This window comes from Episyrphus balteatus, chromosome 3 (genome assembly GCF_945859705.1).
Source record: "Episyrphus balteatus chromosome 3, idEpiBalt1.1, whole genome shotgun sequence".
In the NCBI taxonomy this organism is placed as follows: domain Eukaryota; kingdom Metazoa; phylum Arthropoda; class Insecta; order Diptera; family Syrphidae; genus Episyrphus; species Episyrphus balteatus.
The window spans coordinates 121,585,402-121,609,516 of record NC_079136.1 but is presented as its reverse complement, the minus strand read 5'-3'; the positions used below and the strand labels follow the sequence as shown (position 1 = coordinate 121,609,516).

The following is a 24,115-nucleotide window of genomic DNA, read 5'->3' as shown; positions in this document are numbered from 1 at the left end:
ATGTACCGTTAGTTTTGATCATAAATCAAATTTAAATAAATCGCTGCAGGTTGAGGTAAATACAGAGACAGACAGACATTTAGAATTTGGCGTTCTCTGTCATCGTTATGTCGATACCTTCCCGTAAGAATGTATTAAGCGACATTTCTAAAATTGTTCAGGAAATGTAAAAAACAAAATTATTCTGTGAGGAAATGATGAACCAAAATGGTACCAAAACGTGGGGCTCAACTTATAGTATATTTCCACATCAAAAAGTCGTTTTCGAAAAAAATGTCGCTTAATACATTCTTACGGGAAGGTATCGATGTTATTTCTCTGATTGTTATTTCGAGTTCGAATACTGGTAAGATTCTTTAAAAAATGGCGTACATTTTTTTTGTCCGTGGGCAGGTGTTGAAATCTTCAAAAGAGTCTATCAGAACTCATAGATAAATATGTATGTCAATAAAACAATCTCTTCCTCTCGATTGTAACTAAGTTTAGAAATTATGAGTATCTAGCAATTTATCGTTCTAACGCTATTCCAGTCATAAAAATATTTTCTATTTTTTTTTAAAATGACCCTAACGATTTGGATATAAAAAGTTTTGTGTGTAATGTTGCATGTAAGGTCCAAAAAATATTTTTCGAACCATTAGTTAAGTTCGTTGCCTGAAATAGAAACATTTGTTTTATATCTGAATAATTTAATGATTGATTTTTGGTTTTAGTTTTATGATCAGGTGCTGAGCACGAATCTTAAATTTCCAAACAAAATGTTCACGGCAACCACTCGAAATTACCGTAAAGTAGGTAAAAAAATTCGTTTTTTCTGATCACTTGAAAATTATTTAAAAAAAAAAAAAAGTTATCAAAAATCAATTTTTTTGCACAGCTTATGACCGTTGAATTTTATGCATATCAGAACATTAAAAAAAAAAAAAAAACAAGCAAAATAATTTTGTCAGATAAAACTATTAATTTACCTTGAAATAGTCGATACCTACACATTTTTTTTAATCAGAAAAAATGCTTGGAAATTTTTATAAAAAAAAATATATTTGTTTTTTTTTTTTTTTAACCCAACAAAGCTTAGGATTTGAAAATTTTGTTTAGAATATTTTTCATTGCATTTTTTCTGTCAGTCGATTTTTACAGCTGATATGAAAGGAAAGTCATTATATTAAAAACAAACGTGCTATTTGACAATATATTCTTCCCTTTTTTACATTATTTGATTGCTTAAAATTAGAACACTTGCTATGAATTAAGTTCAAAAAAGACAAGAAAGAAATTCAATAAGCAAGAGTGAGGAAATCCTTCCCTATTGCGAGAGTGGGTAAGTAAACTTCTAAAATTACCTGATTACTAGGCTTGTGATGAGGTAATCAAAAATATTCGAGATAACCCTTTCTACTGTCAACAAAATTTGTATAAATTAGGAGAAGCAAATTCTAGATTGCAAACAAATGATGATTCGTTAGAGAAAGTGTGAAATATTGTGAAGTATTGTGAAATTATTTTTGAACTGATTTTTTAAACCAATTTCCAAATCCAAAAAAAAAATAAATTAAATTTCTCTTCTAATCGCTAGAAACAAGTCTGACCTTCACTTTGACATCCTAGAACCTAAATAAATTGACCCACTTTTTTTCGCCATATCCCATAAAGCTATCACTTTTATTTAAATGAAATTATGACCTAGAAAATATTGAATAAATTCATATAGATCTTTCTATTAAATATCCCACTTAAATCCTCTTATCTGATTTTGATGTCAAACATTTCGAACAACACCCAAAACCAATCGAATAAAATAGATCAATGGCCTAAACAAAAGAGCTGAGCAACGAACTTTTTTTTTTTTTGGGATTTAAATTTAATTATAATATTCATTTGCAACGGTAAATAAATTGCTTATCAAAAAACAACAGCTTATAAATTTATGTTAATCTATCAGCTGTTTAGAAGTGGAGAGAAAAAAAACAGATGATTGAGTATTTTGTGGTAATTTTCGTTGCCATTGAACAACAAACCCTTTGACAGATTCAATTCTCTCTCTCTAGTTTAAAATATATTAATTTAAGTTCACAAACAGGTTTTCATCTTCATCTTCAGTAACCACAGTGCAATCCAGATCTGCAGAAAGTGAATTAATATAATCTACACCACTCATATGGCAGATCGACACTAATCGGGGAATTACCCTCTCTCTCTCTTTTTGTATGGGGCTCGTCGCTTCTTCTTCCTCTTAAATTCTTTAATTTGTTTGTTTATTATTATTAATTTTTATCTTGGAGGACACGATCACGCAAACCCAATGTCTACCAATAAGCTAATTGATTGAGATTAACGTTGTTGCATGCGACATCACAGAACAAGTCAAGTAGATACTTGAAATTAATTGAAAAACGATTAAAGATCATTTATTATGCCTGCTGCCTGTGGATGATGCTCGTTTGCATAAACTGGTTCAACAGAAAGATATACACACCCATGAAATATGATCCATAATAATAATTGTGATGTGAGAAGAGAGTTCATTGATCTGCTTTCTTTTCAACATATTAATAGAGTATTGTTTGCGAACATTTTGATTGTTTTTCAATAAAATATGTTGATATAAAATAATCTTTCTTTCACGCATTAATTCAATAAATGTGTTGATTGAATTGGTAATTTTTGCTGACTGAGTTTTGTTGTCCTAATTTTGTTTATAGATTTTGATAGGAATTTAAACATAAAAATGAGTTCATTGGATGAAAAACATTTATCTAAGAAGTGCGTTATTTTGCTTGATTTTTTAAAGTTTTATTGGAATGAAGTTTTTGATATATAATATATATAAATAAAATAACTGTTCTTTGAATGCAAATTAAAAGATTTAGATCCAAATTATATTCCACAAAACATTAAAGAGTTTCTAACAATCATAAAGGAAGTGCATTGTGCCAAGATGTCAAAAAGATATTTTATTGGAATCATTTTTGTAAACTAGTCTATTTTTGCATTGCCAAATCCAAAAGATTGCTCATTCCCATTCCTAGCTTAAAAAAAAAAAAATAATCCAAATAATTTCACTTTGACAAAAGAACATAAAAAAAAATTCCATGATTTCTCAAACTAGATCTATTAGTAATTAATTGTAGATCCTCTTTATGCTTAAAGAACTTGATGATCATATAATAAATTAATGCATCCACAATCAACATCACATAAAGTTCAATAATCTGAGAGGTTTATAGTATGAGAATCAATTTCTTGTATATTGACAAAGAGAAATAATTTAATCAAGAGAAAGAACCTGAAGAGCTTCTCAGCTGTACTCGTTGACCGTCGCGGTCGTCTCCTGTTTTGTTTTATATTTGTATATCGTTGTTTGTATATTTACTTTTATCAGTTTTGTTTTGTTCTTCTTTAAAGTTAAAAAAATTTTAAAAAGAAAATTAAAGTTTTTTTTTTTGTTATCTTTTTATTGTTATTCGATTATGAGAGTATATGCAAATGCTGAATGAAGAGTGCGTGTTGTATAAATAGATGGATCAGGAGAATATTTAGAATCAGTTCTAGCTGACGGTTGGAATTATAAACATCTTTTATTATTTTTCTTCGGGATCGTTTTTTTAATAATAATACAATTTTTTTTTATTCTTGTAAAAGAATATAAATTATAATTTATTCTGGACTCGTTTAGTATAAAGTGATGGTGGAATTTAATTAATTTTAATACAAAGGTGAATACCATAATTTATTAGTTAGTGACTATGTTGTGGAATTAATAAAAATTATTTTTGGTGTAAAGAAAAAAAACAAAAGAGTTGACCAACGAACTTTTAAAAAATCTTAAGTGCTCACAGATATCGATATCAAGTTAAATTTATCAAATATTTACCAACGAAGACGGATTTAAATATTTCTCCCTGCATATATTATGTGTTTTTTGAAATTTGTTTGATGCATTTTAAAAGGATTAAAAATGCAAAATGTAGACAATTATTTTAGATGATTTTACTCCAGAGAATTTTTTAAAATCAAAATTTGTGCTTTTTAAAAAGCGATTAAAACTGTAAAAAAACGAAATTTCCAAAATTTGAATCGTAAGAATTTTTTCTAGACGGTTTTAATATCTAATTCAAAAATTAAATTAAATTCAGGTTACAAAATGTTGATTAAAAAACAAGGATTTTATTGAGAAAAAAATACTCTAGTTTAAAAAAAAGTTTTGTGATAAAATGAGTCCATTAATTAAGATGAAAAAAAAGTTATTTATTTAAAAAACTGTTTCTCTTGATTTAAGGTCTAAACTTATTTAAAAAAAAAAAATTAAAAAACCTTTAACCGTAACATGGTATTTTCACACCAGTATGAGCATTAAAGCCGTTTTTCAAAGAGTATTTAAAAAATAACATATTTTTTCATACAACCCTTATGAAAATACACAAAACAGCAAAGAAAAATATAGAGCAGATATATCTTAGATAACCATTGAAAAAGGTTTTTGGTTAAGTTCATAAAAAGGAGTTTGTAAATAGCTTTTTCATACTTGAAGTGATGTTGCCAGTGTAATCAATTTTTATTGAAGGTTTTGAGGTTTTGGTTAAGTTATCAGAAGAAGAACAAATATATACTTTGTTTTATTTTTCCCAAAACATTTTATCCTTAAACAAGTTTCTGTAAATTTTTAAATAAGAATTTGAATAGCGATATTAACTTTAAAACATTTAGCAAAAAACGGCAACGCCATGTTTTCATTATGCGAATTCCTTGAGAAAAACTAAAAACGCAACTAAATAAAAATAGTTTAGTCCGTTTTCTCAAAAATGGCAATACATCGAAAAAATTATAAGGGAGGAGCCGGTTAAAAATGAGAGAAAAAAGGGTGTTGGAATGTACGCAAAAATCATCTGTACCTACCAAGTTGTGATTTTATTTAAATCAATTTATTTTCGCAAAATTGTTTGAAATGGTTATCTTAGTTTATGTTAATATATTTTAATCATTTTTTTTTTCAATTCAGTGAGTAAAAGTTTTTTTAAACACTTTAAAAAAGTTACTCCTCATTTGTAAGAGCAATTCAAATCATTTTAGAAATTTTAACTTTTTCTTAATCCCACCATACTGTACTGGCAAAGAGTTGGTTTTTTGTATAGCAGAACGGAATATTTAAAGATGCTTTCTAGAATCTTATGATTGAAATTTATTTTAAGCTTATCATAAATTAAACACAAGTTTAAAAAAAAAATGAAAAGCTCCCGCTATTATTAAGAAACTTGAAAATGTCAAAAGTACAAAAGCTGAACGAATTTCCCAAATTGTTTCTTATAATTTGTCTGAAAAGATAATGAATTTTAAACATTTTGATTAAATTTTTTTTAGTTTTCTTATGGTAACTAGGCTAGGAGTTCTGATGAGATTTTTATCGAATATACGAAATATACGAGGTATAGATTCCTTATAATACGAATACGAAATATAGATTCCTCATGTTTGCTAAGTTATGTGCACCAAAAGAAATACGTATGTAACGTTCTTGTCAGTTCGAGCTAATCTTTAAAATTGTTAGAAAATGACAAAAATAACAACAAGCTGTTAGTCGTTTAAATATTACAAAAGACAAATATTACTTGGTAACCGATTTATATTGATTCAATGTTAGAACAAAAACTTCCAACTTAAAAGTATTTAAAGAATACTAGGTAGATCTTCGTTAGAAAATTAATTGACAATAAAACTTCTCTCAAGTAGCAAATATACAATTAAATGTAAAAAACCCACATAAAAATATAATTTATAACTTAACTTTTATGTTTCTAACTAAAATTGATATTTTGTTACACGTGCTATTAATTATGCCATACAAAAAGTTAGTCAATATTTGAATGTGTTTTTCTTAAATATCAGAAAAAATATACTGAAAAAAGGTGTCTAACGGTTTTTAAATATTACTCATGTTCCAAAAATGTCCAATTGATATATAGATACTGAAATTATGTTAACAAAAATCCAAGATAGTAATTCTCACATAAATCACTCAAGTGTTCAATATTTAAAACAAAACAAACAAAAAAATTTAGTCACAAATATAAATCTTCAAGCTTAATTTTGTGTTGCATATTTTTTTTTTGTTCTTGAATTTCATTGCAAAGGAAATGCCGTTAAATTGAATTCACACTTTGGTTTGAAAATCAATAAATCTTATGCGGTTCCTGGGTGTTGTTTATAACATTGAAATATTTGTTAAAAGGTTATCTCGGTTGTAGTGATTGATATCATTTTTTTTTCTTAGAACAAATGTCGTTTGTTAAATAGAATAGCGACGGTAATGATCTTGGTTTAAGTATAAGTTTTAAGTAGTTAATTCCAAGAAGGCCATAATTTTTCAAATGTAAATATATGTATATTTGAAAAATCATGGCTTCTTTGGAATTATCTACTTAAGTCCTGAACTGCTTAACTAAAGTTATAATTTTTAGATAATAAATACAAAGACAAATTTTAAAAACGAAAGAGCTGATATGCGAACCTTAAAATATCGATATGGTATAAGACAAGAATCTATCAAATGATTTTCTAATTGAGTTTATCAGGAATTCCCAAATTGCAACTGATAATTATAAACTCGGAACCGTTTAAAAGCTTTAAAATAAAAAAAAAAAACGAAAACAATAAACTACCTTTTCGAATCGATTTTTCAACTTAAATATACCATCTCGACCAAATTAAACCTAAAAAACAACAACAACAAATATAATCTTACAAACTGGTGACAAGCACCTCAACCATCAGCAGTCCACGCTCAATAATATGGTCGTTATATTAATCAAACCACATCCTTTGCATACTAATTCCATGACACACAGAGAAGAAAAACACACATTATTCTCAGAAATTTTTATCAAAATCAACAAAATAAAGTTATCCTCTCTGCGACATGTCCAAGCCGACTTGAGAATTTATACATCTTATAAAAAATGTAGGCCTATTGTCAAGAAAGACACGTTTAAGGTTTTATATATTTTATTGGGTGTTGGTTAAAGTGGTTAATAAGATAAGACATGCCTGTATAAAAATTTCATACTTCTAGGAAGCAGGAAATCAATTAAAATTGACCATGATTACATGCCAAGTTAATATATCATCCCAAAGTCACTATGATAACCAAATACAAAAAAAAAATAAAAATCATATAAATATTAGTGATTCACTTGAGTCTCTGAGTTGGGTTGTTGGCCAAATCAAATTAATATTCTCCACCATTAGCCGGTCACAAAACCTCGAGTAGAACTTTCTTAGCTGGCTCGCTCTGATGTGCTGACGACGCGAGACGTGCCGCTTTTTATGAGTTTTTTTGTGTGTTTTTTTCTTCTTTATATTCTTCTGTTTCAGAGTCAATGGATTTGCAAAGTCTCGGGCTTATTGACAAAGTTTCTTTCTTTTGTTTTTTTTTTTTTCCAGACTTGAAGATAGACAAACACCGACAGTACCGTACAACAAATCGGATTAATTAACACACTCAACTTGTGGAGAGGGGAATCAAAAATAAAACGCCGCCAAAATTGTGGGCCACAACTAACAGCAGTTAACCCACTGAAACTGAAACTATGACTTTCCTTAGCGGGGCAGTATGTCTGCTTCTGGTGAGTCAATTTTATATGCTTTCCATTCTCCCAAACTCAAATTTATACTTTCTTCTTTTTCTGTGTGTTCTTATTTCTTTCGTCTTTTTTTCTAGCTGACAACCCTTGCTTATTCTTCAACACTTCTTCGTTATGAACCAGAAGATGGGTTACCAGCTTTTGTAAGATCAGCTGTGGAAAGTGTTCCACAAGACGAACCCGAAGATCATTTAGGTCGCTATTCCTTGCGACCTACTTATGGAGACATTTTCCTACCGCTACGTAGTGCTGTGGAGAGTGTTCCAACAATTCGTTCCGATGACACTTTTTTGGGTAAATCATTTGTACGTTCGTCAGTTGAGTCAGCTCCAGAATTTGACTCGACTCTAGAAGATTTAATCGAAGAAGACGAAGAATTGCTAGAAATCGATGAAAAACCCAAGCCTGAAAAACTCAAGGCTGCCACAGTGGAAGATGATGTGGAACTTATGGAAAATGTTCCAATCTATCCGGCAGCTGATGAGTATGCAGCTTATGTCGAACCTGGTTATAATAATGACCTTAGTCCTGAACCTTTTCGAAGTGGTTCACCATATCAACAACTTGTAACAGCTGAAGAATTGCAAGTTGAAAGAGAAGATGAAGCACGTTTTGCACTTCTCAAAACTGCTCCAGCTACAAGGAGAAAGAACTTAAACCGATCACCACAAGTTTTATGTTATTTCACCAATTGGGCTTTTTATAGACATGGTGATGGTAAATTCGTTCCAGAGAATGTGGATCCTTCATTGTGTACTGCTGTGATTTATTCTTTTGCCGCATTGGACCCGGATCTTTTGACTATCAAAGAATTCGATCCATGGGTTGATGTTGAAAATGGTTACTATAAAAGAGTAACCTCAATTGAGGTGCCAGTTTTGATAGCTTTGGGAGGTTGGACTGATTCCACGGGAGATAAATATTCCCGTCTTGCAGCTGACGAGATCAAACGGAATGTCTTTGCCTCGAGTGTAGCTGGTTTCCTTCAGCGACATGGTTTCAAAGGTCTACATCTTGACTGGAACTACCCCAAATGCTGGCAAAGTGACTGTAAGAGTGGACCAGCAAGTGATAAGCCTAATTTTACCAAACTTGTAAAGGCTTTAAGAACCGAGTTCGATCGTGTGGATAAGAATTTGCAACTTGGAGTTGCCATTTCAGGATATCAAGAAATCATCGTAGAGGCTTATGATCTCGCAGAACTCTCCAAACATGCAAACTATTTGACTGTAATGTCTTACGACTACCATGGAGCCTGGGAAATGCAAACTGGACATGTGAGTCCACTTTATGGTCGCAAGGGTGACAAATATCCGCAATACAACACAGACTATGCTATGCAATTGTTAGTGAGGAATGGTGCTGCTCCTGAAAAACTTATCATGGGTATTCCATTCTATGGACAAACATTCACTCTTGAAGACTCCAACAACCGTCTTGTGGGCGAGGGAACACCATCATCGGGTCCCGGTGAAGCAGGTGAAATTACCAAACAACCTGGAATGTTGGCTTACTATGAAATCTGTCAGAGAATTCGCAAAAACAAATGGCAAATTGGTCGAGATTCGGAAAGAAAATCCGGACCCTATGCAATGCTTCGTGATCAATGGGTTGGCTATGAAGATGCTTCATCGGTTGAAGCTAAAGCTAGATATGCGGCTAATGCTGGATTTGGTGGTATTGCTGCTTGGACTATTGATCTTGATGATTTCCAAAACAGATGTTGCTCGGAAGCTTATCCACTTTTGAAGGCTATTAATCGGGCTTTAGGTCGATTGGAGAGTTCTCCACCATCGCCGGGAAGTAATTGTGCTCGTCCAGCACAGCCTGTGACACCAGTTCCTCCAGTTATGACAACAGCCAGTTCTGATGGTGGTGCTGGAAATGTTGGTAGTTATGATTCAACAACATGGCCTTCATGGCAAGCTTCGACAACTACAACATCTCGTCCAGTTCATGTTCATTCTACAACAACTACACCAACTTCTACAACAACAACGACCACGAGAAGACCAACAACTGTTAAAACTACCCGACGAACAACGACTGCTCAGCCAGATGTAGACAGCACAACAATTCCAGCTCCAGCTTTGATCCAACCAGTTATGGTTTCATCCAACTGTCGTGCTGGGGAATTCCTACCACATCCAAGTAATTGTAATGCCTATTTCCAATGTGTTGCCGATGGAGAGTTGGTTCAGCAATTCTGTGCTGGAGGTCTTCACTGGAATCGCGAAAATAGCTACTGTGATTGGCCAGCATCTGCTAATTGTAAGATAACTTCCCAAACAACTAAGAGTCCAATTGAGACTTTCAACAGTAAACCTCAGACGACTCCTCGTAAAACAACCGCTTTGCCGGTTCAAAATGATTACCCATCAACAACATCAAGGCCATCAAGACCATCCAGACGGCCAACTCCGTCAACAAGCTATCAAACAACACCCAGACCATCAAGGCTGCCAATTCAGGCGGATTATCAAACAACAGCTAAGCCATCAAGACGTCCAGTTCAAACTACACCCAAGCCTGTTGTATCATCGAAGCCATCAAGACGTCCAGTTCAGGCTGACTATCCAACAACATCATCTAAGCCAGTTTTTGTCCAACCATCAAAGCCTCCATCACCTTCACGTCCAAAGAGGCCAAAGAAGTGCAAAGCTGGTCAATACTGGCCTCATAGGAACTGTGGACAATACTATGTCTGTGTCAATGAGGTTCTCATTCCGAATAACTGTGGAAATGATCTTCAATGGAATCATGAGAAAAAGACCTGTGACTGGCCAAGTAATGTTAAATGTGTCTCCACTAAGAAATACCTGCGACTTATTAATTCTAAGGCTGCCGAAAGTGATCCCTGTGAAGGCAAGAACTTTGTTCCTTACCCAGGTGATTGTGGGAAATACCTACGTTGTAATTGGGACCGTTTGGAAGCTGCCGAATGTGGACCAGGTCTCCACTGGAATGCTAATCTCGATATTTGTGATTGGCCATCGAATGCAAATTGCGTTCAAGGAGAAATCGGTCTGGACGAAGGAGAAAATAATGCTATCGATAATGGTGATAACAGTCTTCAACCTGTGGATCCATTAGATCCTAGTCCACCTTCAACAACCACTGCCAAACCAGTCACAACTCCAAGACCGACTTATCCAACTGATAAACCACAACTTGAACCTCTTGATGGTCACTACAAGGTCGTCTGTTACTTTACAAACTGGGCTTGGTACCGTAAAGGACTTGGTCGTTACACTCCCGATGACATCAACACAGATCTTTGTACTCACATTGTTTATGGCTTTGCAGTTCTTGACTACTCTGAGCTCACAATTAGGACCCATGACTCTTGGGCTGATATCGATAATAAATTCTACACACGAGTAGCTGATCTCAAATCAAAGGGTGTTAAGGTCACGCTGGCTTTGGGTGGTTGGAATGATTCCCAAGGTGACAAGTACAGTCGTTTGGTAAGAAATCCCTCAGCTCGAGCAAAATTCGTCAAACAAGCTGTTGACTTTTTGGAGAAATACGGTTTCCAAGGTTTAGACTTGGATTGGGAGTATCCAGTTTGTTGGCAAACTGAATGTAGCAAGGGAATTGCTGATGAAAAAGAAGGTTTTACAGCTTGGGTAAGGGAACTCTCTGATGCCTTCAGACCAAGGGGGCTTTTACTGTCTACTGCAGTTTCACCTAGCAAGAAAATTATCGATGCTGGTTATAATGTTGCCGAATTGGCACGTTATTTCGATTGGATTGCTGTCATGACTTATGATTTCCATGGTCAATGGGACAAGAAGACTGGACATGTAGCTCCACTGTATTATCATCCGGAAGATGATTTTGATTACTTTAATGCTGTAAGTGGAGAGTTTAAGTGGCGCCCAACATTTTTCTAACAAATTTTTAAATTTTTGTAGAACTTTTCTTTGAACTACTGGATCGAAAAAGGTGCTCCATCGAGAAAGATTGTCATGGGAATGCCACTTTATGGACAATCTTTCACTTTGGAAAATCCTAAACAGAACGGACTGAACGCCAAGGCTCCTGGGCCAGGACAAGCTGGAGAATTCACTAGAGCAGCTGGTTTCCTAGCTTACTATGAGGTTTGTAGACTTATAAAAGCTCTGGGAACTATATTTTTCTAACTTTTCTACAACTTTACAGATCTGTGATCGAATTAAAAATCAAGGTTGGGAAGTTGTCCAAGATGAAAAAGGTCGCATGGGACCTTACGCTCGTAAGGGTAACCAATGGGTGTCATTCGATGATCCAGCTATGATCCGGAAGAAGTCACAATTAGTTCGAGCTCTTAATCTGGGAGGAGGAATGGTCTGGGCATTAGATTTGGATGATTTCAAGAATCGTTGTGGTGATGGTGTTCATCCACTTTTGACACAAATTCATGATGTACTCAAAGCTCCACCAAGTGGCTATGAACCAACACGTAAGTGGTATCAATACCTTGTCTCTCTATCGATTCCTATCTAACTCTTCTTTCCAGCTGGTTTGACAAACTCCGATGAACCAATTGCACCCGAGAAACCTGTAGAAACTGTCGAAGAAAATCAATCCAACGAGAAACCCATAGAAACAATTGAAGAAATTCAATCAAATGAAGAAATTCCAGCTAATATCGAAACTATCGATAACGAACTTCCCGCCGATCCAAATACCGAAGTCGAAGAAGAAGACGAAGGTTCTTATGAAATCGCATCCGATAATGATATGGACTTTAAGGTCGTGTGTTATTTCACAAATTGGGCTTGGTACCGCCAAGGAGGTGGCAAATTCGTTCCCGAAGATATCGATTCTGAACTTTGTACACACATTGTCTATGGTTTTGCTGTCTTAAACCGTGAAACCTTGACCATTCAACCTCATGATTCTTGGGCTGACATGGATAATAAGTTCTATGACCGAGTTACAACTTTCAAAGCTAAAAAAGTCAAGGTCACCGTTGCCATTGGCGGGTGGAATGATTCAGCTGGTGATAAATATGCTCGTTTGGTTAAAGACGCTGCAGCTCGTGCAAGATTCATCAAACATGTTATCGAATTTATCGAAAAGTATAACTTTGATGGTTTGGATTTGGATTGGGAATATCCAGTTTGTTGGCAAGTCGATTGTAGCAAGGGATCTATGGATGAAAAGGAAGGTTTTGCTGCATTGGTGCGAGAGCTTTCGCAAGCTTTCAAGCCTCGTGGATTGCTTTTGTCATCGGCTGTATCTCCTAATAAAAAGGTTATCGATGCTGGTTATGATGTTCCAATTTTATCGAAATACTTTGATTGGATTGCTGTTATGACTTATGATTTCCATGGACAATGGGATAAGAAAACTGGTCATGTTGCTCCAATGTATGCTCATCCTGATGATGATCCAACTTTCAATGCAAACTTCTCAATCAGTTATTGGATTAACCAAGGTGCTGATAGGAGGAAGATCATTATGGGAATGCCAATGTATGGACAATCATTCTCACTAGCTCAAGCTAATGGTCATGATTTGAATGCTCCAACTTATGGTGGAGGAGAAGCTGGCGAAGCTACTAGAGCTCGAGGATTTTTGTCTTATTATGAAATTTGTAGCAATATTCGTAATAAGAAATGGCATGTGGTTAGAGATCCACGTGGACGAATGGGTCCATATGCATATTTGAGGGATCAATGGGTGTCATTCGATGATGTACCAATGATTCGTCATAAGAGTGAGTATGTCAAGGCTATGGGACTTGGTGGTGCTATGATTTGGGCTTTGGATTTGGATGATTTCAAGAATAAATGTGACTGTGAGTCATATCCATTGTTGAAGACTATCAATAGGGTCTTGAGGAAATACCCAGGGGCTCAGCCACATTGCAGGCTTGAGGATAAGTCAGAAAGTAAGCTTTTTTGATAGAAGTTTTCAACCTTCTTGTTCTAACAAATTGTTTTTTTCTATAGTCTCAAGCATTAGTTCCGATACGGACAGGTATGTGGCTCCATCTGTTGAGCTCACCACTAAGCAGACTCCAGTGATTGTTCGGGAAACATCTCTGAAGCCTGCTGTCTACACTGAACCTGAAGAATTGGAAGAGCCTGTGGAAGCCGAAGATATGAGTTGCCATGGACGAAACTTTGTGGCACACAAGAGGGATTGCAACAAATACTACGTCTGTCAATTCGGAGGTCTTATTGAACAAAGGTTTGTTGAACAGTCTTTCCCATGTTTGTGACCTTCTTAACTGTTTTTATTTGATTCTAGATGTCCCGATGGTCTCTATTGGAATGAAAACTATTGCGATTGGCCACAAAACTCTCAATGTAGTATCACAGATTCTAGAACTACGACCTCTACGACCCCCAAGCCAAAACCTGTAACCAAACCTACGAAGAAACCAGTTCCGGCCACAACCAAGAAGCCAACTTCAACTCCAACCAAGAAACCAGATAAGAAACGTCCCCCGGTAAAGCCTTCGGGTGATGAACAATACAAAGTCGTTTGCTACTTTACCAATTGGGCATGGTATCGCCCAGGTGAGGGCAAATTCGTTCCAGAGGATATTGACGAAAACCTCTGCACACATATTGTCTATGGATTCGCAGTTCTAAACAGGGATAGTCTGACCATCAAGACTCATGATTCTTGGGCTGATATTGACAATAGATTCTATGAGCGAGTTGTTGCCTACAAAGAGAAGGGAATTCGTGTAACGGTTGCAATTGGTGGATGGAATGATTCGCTCGGTAACAAATATGCTCGATTAGTTCTTGATCCTCAAGCCAGAGCTAGGTTTATAAGAAGTGTTCTTGATTTTGTGGAGAAATATGGTTTTAAAGGTCTTGACTTGGATTGGGAATACCCAGTTTGTTGGCAAGTTGATTGTAAGATGGGTTCTCCTGACGAAAAGGCTGGATTTGCTGCATTGGTTCGTGAACTTTCTGAGGAATTCAAACCTCGTGGACTGCTTTTGTCATCGGCAGTGTCACCAAGTAAAAAGGTGATCGATGCTGGTTATGATGTGCCAGTACTAGCTCGCTACTTTGACTGGATTGCGGTGATGACTTATGACTTCCATGGACATTGGGACAAACAAACTGGACATGTTGCACCTTTGTACTATGTTGAGGGTGACTCTTATGACTATTTCAATGCTAACTTTACAATGCACTATTGGATCGAAAAGGGTACACCACCAAAGAAACTTGTCATGGGAATGCCATTGTATGGACAGTCATTCTCATTGGCCGATACTAGTTCACGAGGCTTGAATGAGAAGACTTATGGTCCTGGAGAAGCTGGTAAATTTACACGTGCTGGTGGATTTTTGGCTTATTATGAAATTTGTGAGAATGTCAATAATGGCGGATGGACTGTAGTACGAGACGATGAAGGACGTATTGGACCTTATGCTTATCGTGGCAATCAATGGGTGTCATATGATGATGTGGCAGATATTCGAAGAAAATCACAATTCGTTAAAGACTTGGGTCTTGGTGGTGGAATGGTTTGGGCACTAGATTTGGATGATTTCCGTGGAAGATGTGGTTGCGGTAAACATCCATTGTTGAGAACAATGAACCAAGAATTACGAGGAATACCAGGACAAAGAGCAAACGATTGTACATGATAGAAAAATTGCTATAATGGGAAACATTTAAAAAAAGAAAAATTGGTGTTGGATGCATGGGATGAGATCTGTTTTTGAGATTTCATATTTATATATAATTAGAAAATAATATAAGAACACAATGGGAGAGAGTTTTTGGAGTGGTATCATATAGCTCAAAACTCTTCTCTAATTACGAGATCTTTATTTAAAATGTAATTTATAGGATAAACGAATCGAAACAAGCTTAAATAAAATGACGAAATATTAAAAAAATGTTTTTCATTCCCCGGATGATTTATGGAACCGGTAAAGTTGAAATTTTTAAAAGCCACTCTGATATGCATTATAGCCGTTTGTAGGGGGAGGATTTATAAAGGGGGTCTAAACAGCCCCCTAACACTTTTTTGACAAAAATTCGACTTTTTTCATTCATTTAGTTCTGAGACCTTATTGTTTTTGAAAGCGACTTTTCAAACGACCTTTCAAAAACTTCCAGAGGTGACGAGTGCGGTATGCACATTTTTTGGCAACCTATCATCAAAATTGCATCCCGTTTAAAATTAGGAAAAAAAAAAGTTTTTTTTTTAAAATGTATAACAAATGTTCAACTGTTATACATTTTTTTTAAATTGGTAATGTATTAGATGAATTATTGTAAAATATGACTTAGGAAAAAAACCCTTTGAATTCATCTATTTTTGGCAGTAATCTTAAAAAAACTTAGGATAATACAGTAAAATTAATTTATTAAATTATAACCCTTTTTTTGCTTATTGATGCTAATAACTTCTCTTTTACTCAAGACACGATTAAAACTGTTACCATTTTGAAATTTTTTTAATTTTGCATATTTTTAAGAAACGGTGCAACAGTTATGAAAATATTTGACCGCTTATGTAGTGTGTCAATTATTGTACAAAATTATAAGATTAGGGATATTGCGAAATGCGAATATTCGCACCCGCAATGCGGAACTTTCGCATGAATTAGGACATCCGCCTCCACATCCGCAATAATGACGTTGCGGATGCTGATTCTTTTGGGCAAAACACAGACAAAATAAAAAAAAAAGATTTTATTTTATAGTCCATTTTCACTAGAGCCTATATGAGATAATTTCGAAAATTATCTCTATTAGAATTCTAAATTGTATAGGAAATTTTTAGAATTTAGAATTCGAACTTACCTAATTTGCGAAATTATCAAATTTGGGCTGCAGTGAAAACAGGCTATTAATAGAGATTTTTCTTTCCGTACAAAAAAGGGGCCAAAGTGTAGGAGAACCCTCTTTATAAAGAAGACTTTAACGACAATTTCTACCCACTCCACAAGGCAGTGTTCCCAGGGAACAATTATTTAGGCTTAATTTACCAACCTCTGTGTAACCGACTTGATGCAGAGATTTTTACTTATTTTTACTTTCTCTTATTAAATACAAATAATAAAAATGTTATTAATAACTGTTAATTCATTTATATAATTTTTTATATAAGATCTTAAACATCCGCATCTGCAGATGTTAACTTTCAAAAATCCGCATCCGCAACATCCCTATATAAGATGATGAATAGGCAATTATAAGATGATAAACTGAACGAAGAAAAGCTAATATTTTATAAACTGGTTGGGAGAGAATTTTTTTCTATTTGTTTCTAAAACAGTCATAAGTGTAGCTATCAGCCATTTCAGAGTTATCCATTCTTTACCGGACACCCAGTACATTTGTATATAAAAGTCTTAAAAGTTTTAGTAATTTGAATTCTAAGAGCAAGTACGTATACATTATATTTTTTTAGAAAACAAATATTTTGATCGACAATGCCATTGCATTTATAAAAAAAAACCTTAAAATCTCATTGATGTCTCATTCGACTGTTTTAAAGGAAAATGCATTAAATTTTTTGAAATTCATATTTTTCACAATACTTTGGTCGACTTCCATACTTTAATACAAAGAAAACAATTTCCTCTAATCAGTTCATACTGATTTTCATTTTTTTATTAAAATTTACACAATAAAATTCCTAAACCCAATTATACTAACTAAAAATCACCATTTTATATTTAAAGCTGTATTCATCTTCTCCACAGCATGATAGGAAGTATGCAATAGCATCTTCGCTTTGTCCGTATGTTGTCCATCGAAGAAACTCGAATAAATTGCTCTAGTTTCAGAATTATCCGGTATTGACTTCGGTAATTGCTTATAAAGTTCCTCCAGCTGCATTGTCAATTCTCTAACTGCAATTCCAGTTGGTGGACGAACTTGTGCACCGCCATTAAGACAACCTTTTGATTCAAAAAAAAAAAAAATGACAATTTCTTGAAAGAAAACAAAAACTTACCAGAAGGACATGCCATCACTTCAACAAAATGATACTGTGTCTTGCCTCGTTTCAATTTCTGAACAAGATTTTGAATATTTCGAAATCCATTCGCTATTGCAAATTTAAGAAGAACTTTTCCATCTTTTTCCAACGTTAGTTCACGGAAATCTGGATTTCTAAGGAGAGGAAAAAAAATTATACAATTAGCTATATTGCTATGGGTAAAAAAAGAGGAATAGAATATCTATGGTTCAAATCCTATTTAGAAAATTGAAAACAAATGGTAAAATTTAATAGGGAAAGGTCAAATAGTATTTCTGTTAAGTTTGATGTGCCACCAAGGGGGAATGTTGTTACTACCGGCAAATAGAGAAATAAATTTTATTGATGAACAAAAGACAATAATTTAAATTCTAAAAAAATATTTTGAAAATATTTGAACAATGAGTATTTATGCAGGAAAATTAATAATGTTTGAAAACGACTTTCATTCCGACATAATGTTTGATTTGTTGTCCCAAGATAAATGAAGCATCATACCAAAATGTCTTAAAATGTCAATATTTTAATCATCTAACGTACAAATGGTGCTGCAAGCAGTATTTAAAGTTGATATTATATAGATTTATCATTCCACACCTATTTTTATGGAAACATTTATTAAATGTATGTTTTAAGTTAGTTTTAATTTCATTTATAAGTAGCGTAACCGTCATTCTAGGAACGCTTGTTTTGGGGTGTATTTAGATTCAAATTTTATTTTTTTTGTGATATTATGATCAAAAATACGTAAGAAACCGATTTTATGGGCTAATTTTTTTTTACGAATATATAAATATTTTTAAAATATTTTTTAAAGTTTAAACTATTGTCAATTGTAATTCCGAAGTATTTAATTTTCTTGAACACATCCAAATTTATCAATAAAATTTATTTCTCTATTTGCCGGTAGTAACATTGTTTTTTTTTTAACAAGAAGCTATAGAGGCAACAAACACAAGATGGTCAAACATTATAACATGCCAAACGACCAAGCAGGTCTGGCCTAGGCTAGATCCAAAACGTTCAAAAAATTTATTGTCTCTAAGCAGATTGCATATGAGCTCTGTAATAGGTGTCCTAACAGGACACTGCCTCATAGGTAGACACGCCATAAGACTTGGCGTAGTCTCTAACGACTTTTGTAGAAGTTGCCTTGATGAGGAAGAAGAAGAAACAATCCAACATCTTCTCTGCTCATGTCCTGCCCTTTCCAGTAGACGTAAAAAATACTTCTTAGAAGATACTAGTGAATTAATTAATACTGACATCTTCAACCTTCACCGCTTCATTAAAAGCTCCAACTGGTTTAATTAGTGAGGAATTTCCTTGCAAAATCATGGTATCAAAACGGTCCAATAAGTGGTCTAAGTGTGTCAGTCGTTTTCCTGACAGCCATTTCTACCTAACCTAACATTGTTTTTGTTTTTTTTTTTTTTTTAATATTTAGTTTCAATTTATTCATATTAAGATACATTTTTACATTATTTATGTCTTCTCTTAACTTTTCTACCGCAACATCGACATCAACATAAGTAACATAAAAAGACCATCATCAGCAAAAAAAAAAAAAAACTATTTGGGAATTTCTTATCATTATTTTATCTCATTAACATAAAATGTAGGTACATATGTATATTATAACACTGCCCAACACACAAAAATTTTCAAGACCGTTTTTTATCATTTCTTACTAAATGGAGGGTTGCTGATTCAGAAAACAAAATTGGTTTTTTTTTCAAGCAGCTCTGTTTTTTAAATTATTCATACATATAAAGGCATACAAATTCATAAAAATTTTTTTTTTACCCCCAAAATTTGAAAAATTAAAATATCTTAAAAAATTAGAGCTCCTAGAAAAAAAAAAACAGTGTGATTTTCAAGCTAAGTGGACCTAAATACATTAGGTTTGATAAAAAACATTCTGTAAAATGTTAACAAACAGTTAAAATAAGCATTAATTTAAAATTAGTACAAAATTACCCCCAAAATGTGAAAAACTATTTTAGTTTTTCACATTTTTCAAAAAAAAAATAGAGCTCCTAGAAAGAAACAATTGTGATTTTTAGACTTATTGACCCCAAATACATTAAGGCCCATTTGTTGAAACGAGTCTTAAATATTTATGTGAAACTTAAATCCTTACGTTCTACATAACGGTTTGCAAGAACTTCAAACTGTGTCATAAATTCGTCTAAGTTTAACATAACTTAGGGGGAAGAAATTGTAGAACCTTAGCAATTTATGTTCTACTTAAGCAAAATTATTTTACAAAATACGAGGGGAACATGGCTTAAAAAATGCCACGGATAGTAAAAAAGATTATTTAAAATTAAACTTAGCTTACGTGCAAACATATTTTCCATATTAATCATCCGTGGAGGGTAAACTTTTTTATACAAGATTTTGCAGCACACAAATTTGACAGTTTATCCAACTTATTCACTACTTAAGGTTTATGTGACGTTTTTAATTTTATTCTTATGTCAAATACAATTTTTTAAATTTTCGAAATATTAGTAATTTTTCCAAAAAAGATACCTAAAAGGACACACACAAACAATTCAATATTTAACCCACATTTATTAGTATTTGATCAAAAAAATTTAGAAAACATGAAAAATAATTGAATTTAAAATTTCTTTTGTCGTTTTCGATTGGTTTCACTCAAGAATTGACACATTCTAAAATCGAATGGAACAGGTCAAATCGCTTCCACTCAATTCTATTTTTATTTTATTTCTGTGAAATTTCAAATGTCAAATATTTTTAATTTTATTATTTTTTTTTTCTTGCAAATGAAAATCATGGCGTTAGAGTTGGAAAATTATAAACTAATGTTCGAAGAAAGTGGTAATTTATCCATTATTGTATCAATTTTTGATTTGTAATTAATTTAAATTTCAGAAAACAATAAATTGTTGAATCAAAAACAAAAAACATTGATTGAGTGTTTTTTTTTGACATGTGAGTGAATTCCGATTTGAATTCTTATTTGAAATCGAGAAGAGAATTTTTCTTCTCAGAAGCGTTCTAGCTGTCAAATTCGTGCGAATAAAACACTATCAGAAGGCTTCTGAATGATTCCGGACCATTCCGGAGAGCCAATCGAAAACGACATAAATCATTGCTAGGTTGAACATAAATATTTTTTAGAAACTTGGAATAAACTAAGTAAAACGTAAGAGCTATGTTCGACCTAGCTATGAATCAAATTTATGATTCGTATAAGCAAATGGGACTAAGTTTAATATTAATTTTTCCGAAAAATGTAATAAACGTTAAAAATAAGGATAACTTAAAAATTAGTATGAAAATGCCCCCCAAATATGAAAAATTAAATATTTCAAAAAACTAGAGCTGCTAGAAAGAACCAATATGATTTTTGAGCTGACTGAACCCAAATCCATACGATTTGACATACATAAATCTTTCTGGAAAATTTTAAAAAGTTGAAAATTGTTGGCCAGTGTATAAACATTAAAACTAACCAACTAAAGTCTAAAGAAAAGAGATTTTGAAACGATAACCTTACCTCAAGTTTTTATACTCCAATTGTTCAACTTCATCTCCAAACAACTCCTTTGCAGCAAATTTAAATATATGATCCGAATATCCACCCGACCCAGAGAACTCATGTCCCCACACATTACCACCTTCAGGTTTCTGTCCACTCCACGGCCAATCAAGATCAACTTGACCAAATGAATTCAACGAATCAGAACCTTGCATAGTAAGCATTTGTTCAATTTCAACTAAAAAAAAAGTATGAAAAAACAATTCAAAAAGGATCTGCCAAAGAATATCAATTTCGATTAATCACCAACTTGATGTGATAACACAATCGACATCTCTCGAGTTACTAGCTTCGCTAAAGAAATCCTCCCGGGAAGCTTCTAGTTTTTTGTCGTAGCATGGCATCACTGTGACATGATAGATCTTCTCTGTTGGGACATTAAGCTTTTGAGCAAGAAGTTGCTTAACCAACATTCCCATAATTTGCTGAGGTGACCTCGTACTCGAGATAAATGGAAGAATAAAAGTACCATGTGTTTTTTCAGCATAACAAACCCAACCGGGACACGATGAGGATAACATTGGAAGTTGTTGATTGCGGAAACGTTCCACAAACTCAACACGACTTTCAATCAAAGCCAAATCATCGGCAATTTTGGTATTTAAAACCAAATCAGCTCCAAGAGATTTGAAATAACCCGCCAAATGTTTACTACATTCTTCTGGACTTAATTCATATCTCTGAGCTAAGCTAAGAATTGGCTGTTGGGAAATAGTAAAGACAATAGTCTTGACTTTTTCCAGATTTCCCTGTAACTTATGATTTTGATTCTCATTGAGAACTTTCATCAATTCTTCCTGACTTTGTTGTGTTATTAAAACACCTTCAGCCGATGTTATACATCCTGAACATGCTAAACAATCTTGTAAGGTTATTTCGACTTTTTGTAATTTTTGCATTCCAGTGGAAGTCTCTTCGTAATAACCATCATCTTGAATTGTTATTTTAGCACCAGTTTTTGATTTTGTTTTTTCAATGTTGACTGGTTTTATGCATTCCTTTAAGTTAGAATTTGGTTGGGGTTAAATAAGAGAGAAGGTATATTGGATAAAAGATAAGAAAGAACCAACCTGCGATGGGGTAATGAAATCATCGAGATCTGTTAGTTGTAGGGCTCCACTGAAACGTGACATTGTTGATTTTGTATGGGAAATTGTTTGTGGGATTTAATTTGTTTTGAATAAAGGCTTCTTTATTAGAAATTTTGGATATTTGGGAATTTTTTTTTAAAACAAAAATATTTTAAACCCTTTTCTGTGCAAGATGATATCAAAATATATAAGCTGTCAAAAAAATTTGTAAACATATGAGTTGTGACGTCATGGAAGCAACGAGTCTCGTTTAGTTAAGTGATGCCAGAGAACAACTACAGGAGAAGTTGGGGGCACCAGGCGGTCCATAGAATAAACATGATTCAAATATATACGCATGTTTATTGTTTTTTTTTCTTTTAGTTAAGCAACATTTACTCTTTTTTACTTCAAACTTAAGTATATAAATTAGGCTTAAAGCCTATTAGGCAGCTGAAGCGAAACAAAATTTTCCATACAAAATTTCGTTAACGAAATCTTGAACGAAAAATTTCGTTCTGCTTTTAGTTTTTCACTATGCAGCTCTAGTGAAAAATTGGAGAGTTTTCACTCATTTGTCACTTACTTTTTACTGTCATGTGCATTTTTCTTGACTCCAAGAGCAGTGTTGACTGTTTTTTTTTCACATTTAATTCATTTATTTCTTGCTTTAAAAATTATTTTCTGTTGATTTTTCTTGATTTTAAAATAATTTTGATTTTTTTATTTTGACTTTGACAGAATACTCGATGATATATTTTCGTTAGCATTTTCGTTGTCGACTTTGGAGACTTGTGAAAAGGCTATATACCTTGCCGTTTCCTGAAGATTAACTGTGGTTAAACATTGGTTCAGGCATGGATTTGGACATTTTAACATAAAAATGTACCTTGAACCAGTGCTAAACCACCAATTTTGGAAGATAAAATTTGTTGAACCAATAATCAAATTTTTGTTAAATTTTCTTTCTTTCTTGATAATTTTAAAAATTTGAAAATTGAAGGCCCGCGAAATTACATCAACCTTTTGCTGCTGACTTTGTCCAGTACATGGACGTGTATTATATACCAGTAGATGGTAGAGAAGCGGTTTTGATGCTAATTTAAAATAACATGATTATAAAAGAAAGTATTATAGAAAATACTTTACTGTGCACTTTTTCACATCCATGAATCAAGGCTTAACTACATACACGTCTTTTTGAAAAAGTACAAAAGTGAAAATATTTTTTTTCTGGCTAGCGCAATTGTTTTGTGAAAAAGAGTATACAAATTGTTTATTAGACCAAAAAATAAGCTTTCTGCATTATTTTTTTTAATTTTTTAGGCCGAAAAACTATACAAAAATGCGTTTTTCACTTTCGTACTTTTTCACTTTTGTACTTTTTCACTTTTTGAGCCAATGTAGTTAAGCCTTCATTCAAAACGTCTTTATATAATTTCATTATCAGAAAATTAAAGTGCATTAGGTGTGTTTTTTATTACCACCGGGCTTAACAGGTTGCAAAAAAAACGCCTCTAAGGGCCAGTTGTACAAATATTTAATCCGTGGTTCAGCAACTTTTATCTTCTGAATTCGGTGGTAAAATTGATTTTTAGCACTGGTTCTAGGCCCATATAGGTCAAAAAATCTAAATCCATCCTTGAACCAAAGTTGATCCACTGCTAATCCGCCGAAATCGGCGAGTTAAATTCCTGATCCGAGGCTGAACCACGTTTGTACAACTTGCCCTAAATGTTCCGAAATCAGCTGACACAAAAAAATATAGAGTTGTCATATTTTTCGCTTTTGTGTTTTTGAAAACAAAAAGTTTAACTAACTATTACATAAATATTTAAAATAATAATTGTCATTCCAAACATCAGTTTTGATGT

The 24,115-nt window shown here is 33.3% G+C and overlaps 2 protein-coding genes across 4 annotated transcripts in view; one reads left to right on the top strand and one right to left on the bottom strand.

The window, feature by feature from the left end:
• Positions 1-15,495, top strand: part of LOC129917127 (probable chitinase 10) — a 79,522-nt gene extending 64,027 nt beyond the window's left edge. For 2 of the 3 annotated variants that reach the window (XM_055997490.1, XM_055997489.1), the window contains 7 exons: positions 7,438-7,619; positions 7,715-11,494; positions 11,555-11,740; positions 11,802-12,081; positions 12,139-13,518; positions 13,580-13,820; positions 13,881-15,495. In XM_055997490.1, the coding sequence (XP_055853465.1) occupies positions 7,584-7,619; positions 7,715-11,494; positions 11,555-11,740; positions 11,802-12,081; positions 12,139-13,518; positions 13,580-13,820; positions 13,881-15,246 (7,269 nt within the window). In that variant the 5' untranslated portion in view covers positions 7,438-7,583 and the 3' untranslated portion in view covers positions 15,247-15,495. Of the gene's footprint in view, positions 1-3,620; positions 3,717-7,437; positions 7,620-7,714; positions 11,495-11,554; positions 11,741-11,801; positions 12,082-12,138; positions 13,519-13,579; positions 13,821-13,880 lie in introns of those variants that run through there. The other variant, XM_055997491.1, reaches the window with a different exon arrangement.
• Positions 15,496-17,191: 1,696 nt separating this feature from the next.
• LOC129917128 (probable cytosolic Fe-S cluster assembly factor GK14772) lies at positions 17,192-22,452 on the bottom strand. Its single transcript, XM_055997493.1, has 5 exons — positions 22,242-22,452; positions 21,422-22,169; positions 21,130-21,349; positions 17,574-17,731; positions 17,192-17,517 (listed from the first exon to the last, which is right to left on the bottom strand). Exons 1-5 carry the CDS (start codon positions 22,302-22,304, stop codon positions 17,279-17,281), a joined length of 1,428 nt encoding a protein of 475 aa, XP_055853468.1. The 5' UTR covers positions 22,305-22,452; the 3' UTR covers positions 17,192-17,278.
• Positions 22,453-24,115: the final 1,663 nt, after the last annotated feature.

Excerpts from the sequence above, each read along its gene's own strand:
- LOC129917128 (XM_055997493.1), bottom strand. The coding sequence starts at position 22,304 with ATGTCACGTTTCAGTGGAGCCCTACAACTAACAGATCTCGATGATTTC. Across the intron at positions 22,170-22,241 it reads ATTTCATTACCCCATCGCAG|GAATGCATAAAACCAGTCAA; the intron begins GTTGGTTCTTTC and ends TCTAACTTAAAG. Across the intron at positions 21,350-21,421 it reads CGATTGTGTTATCACATCAA|TTGAAATTGAACAAATGCTT; the intron begins GTTGGTGATTAA and ends CTTTTTTTTTAG.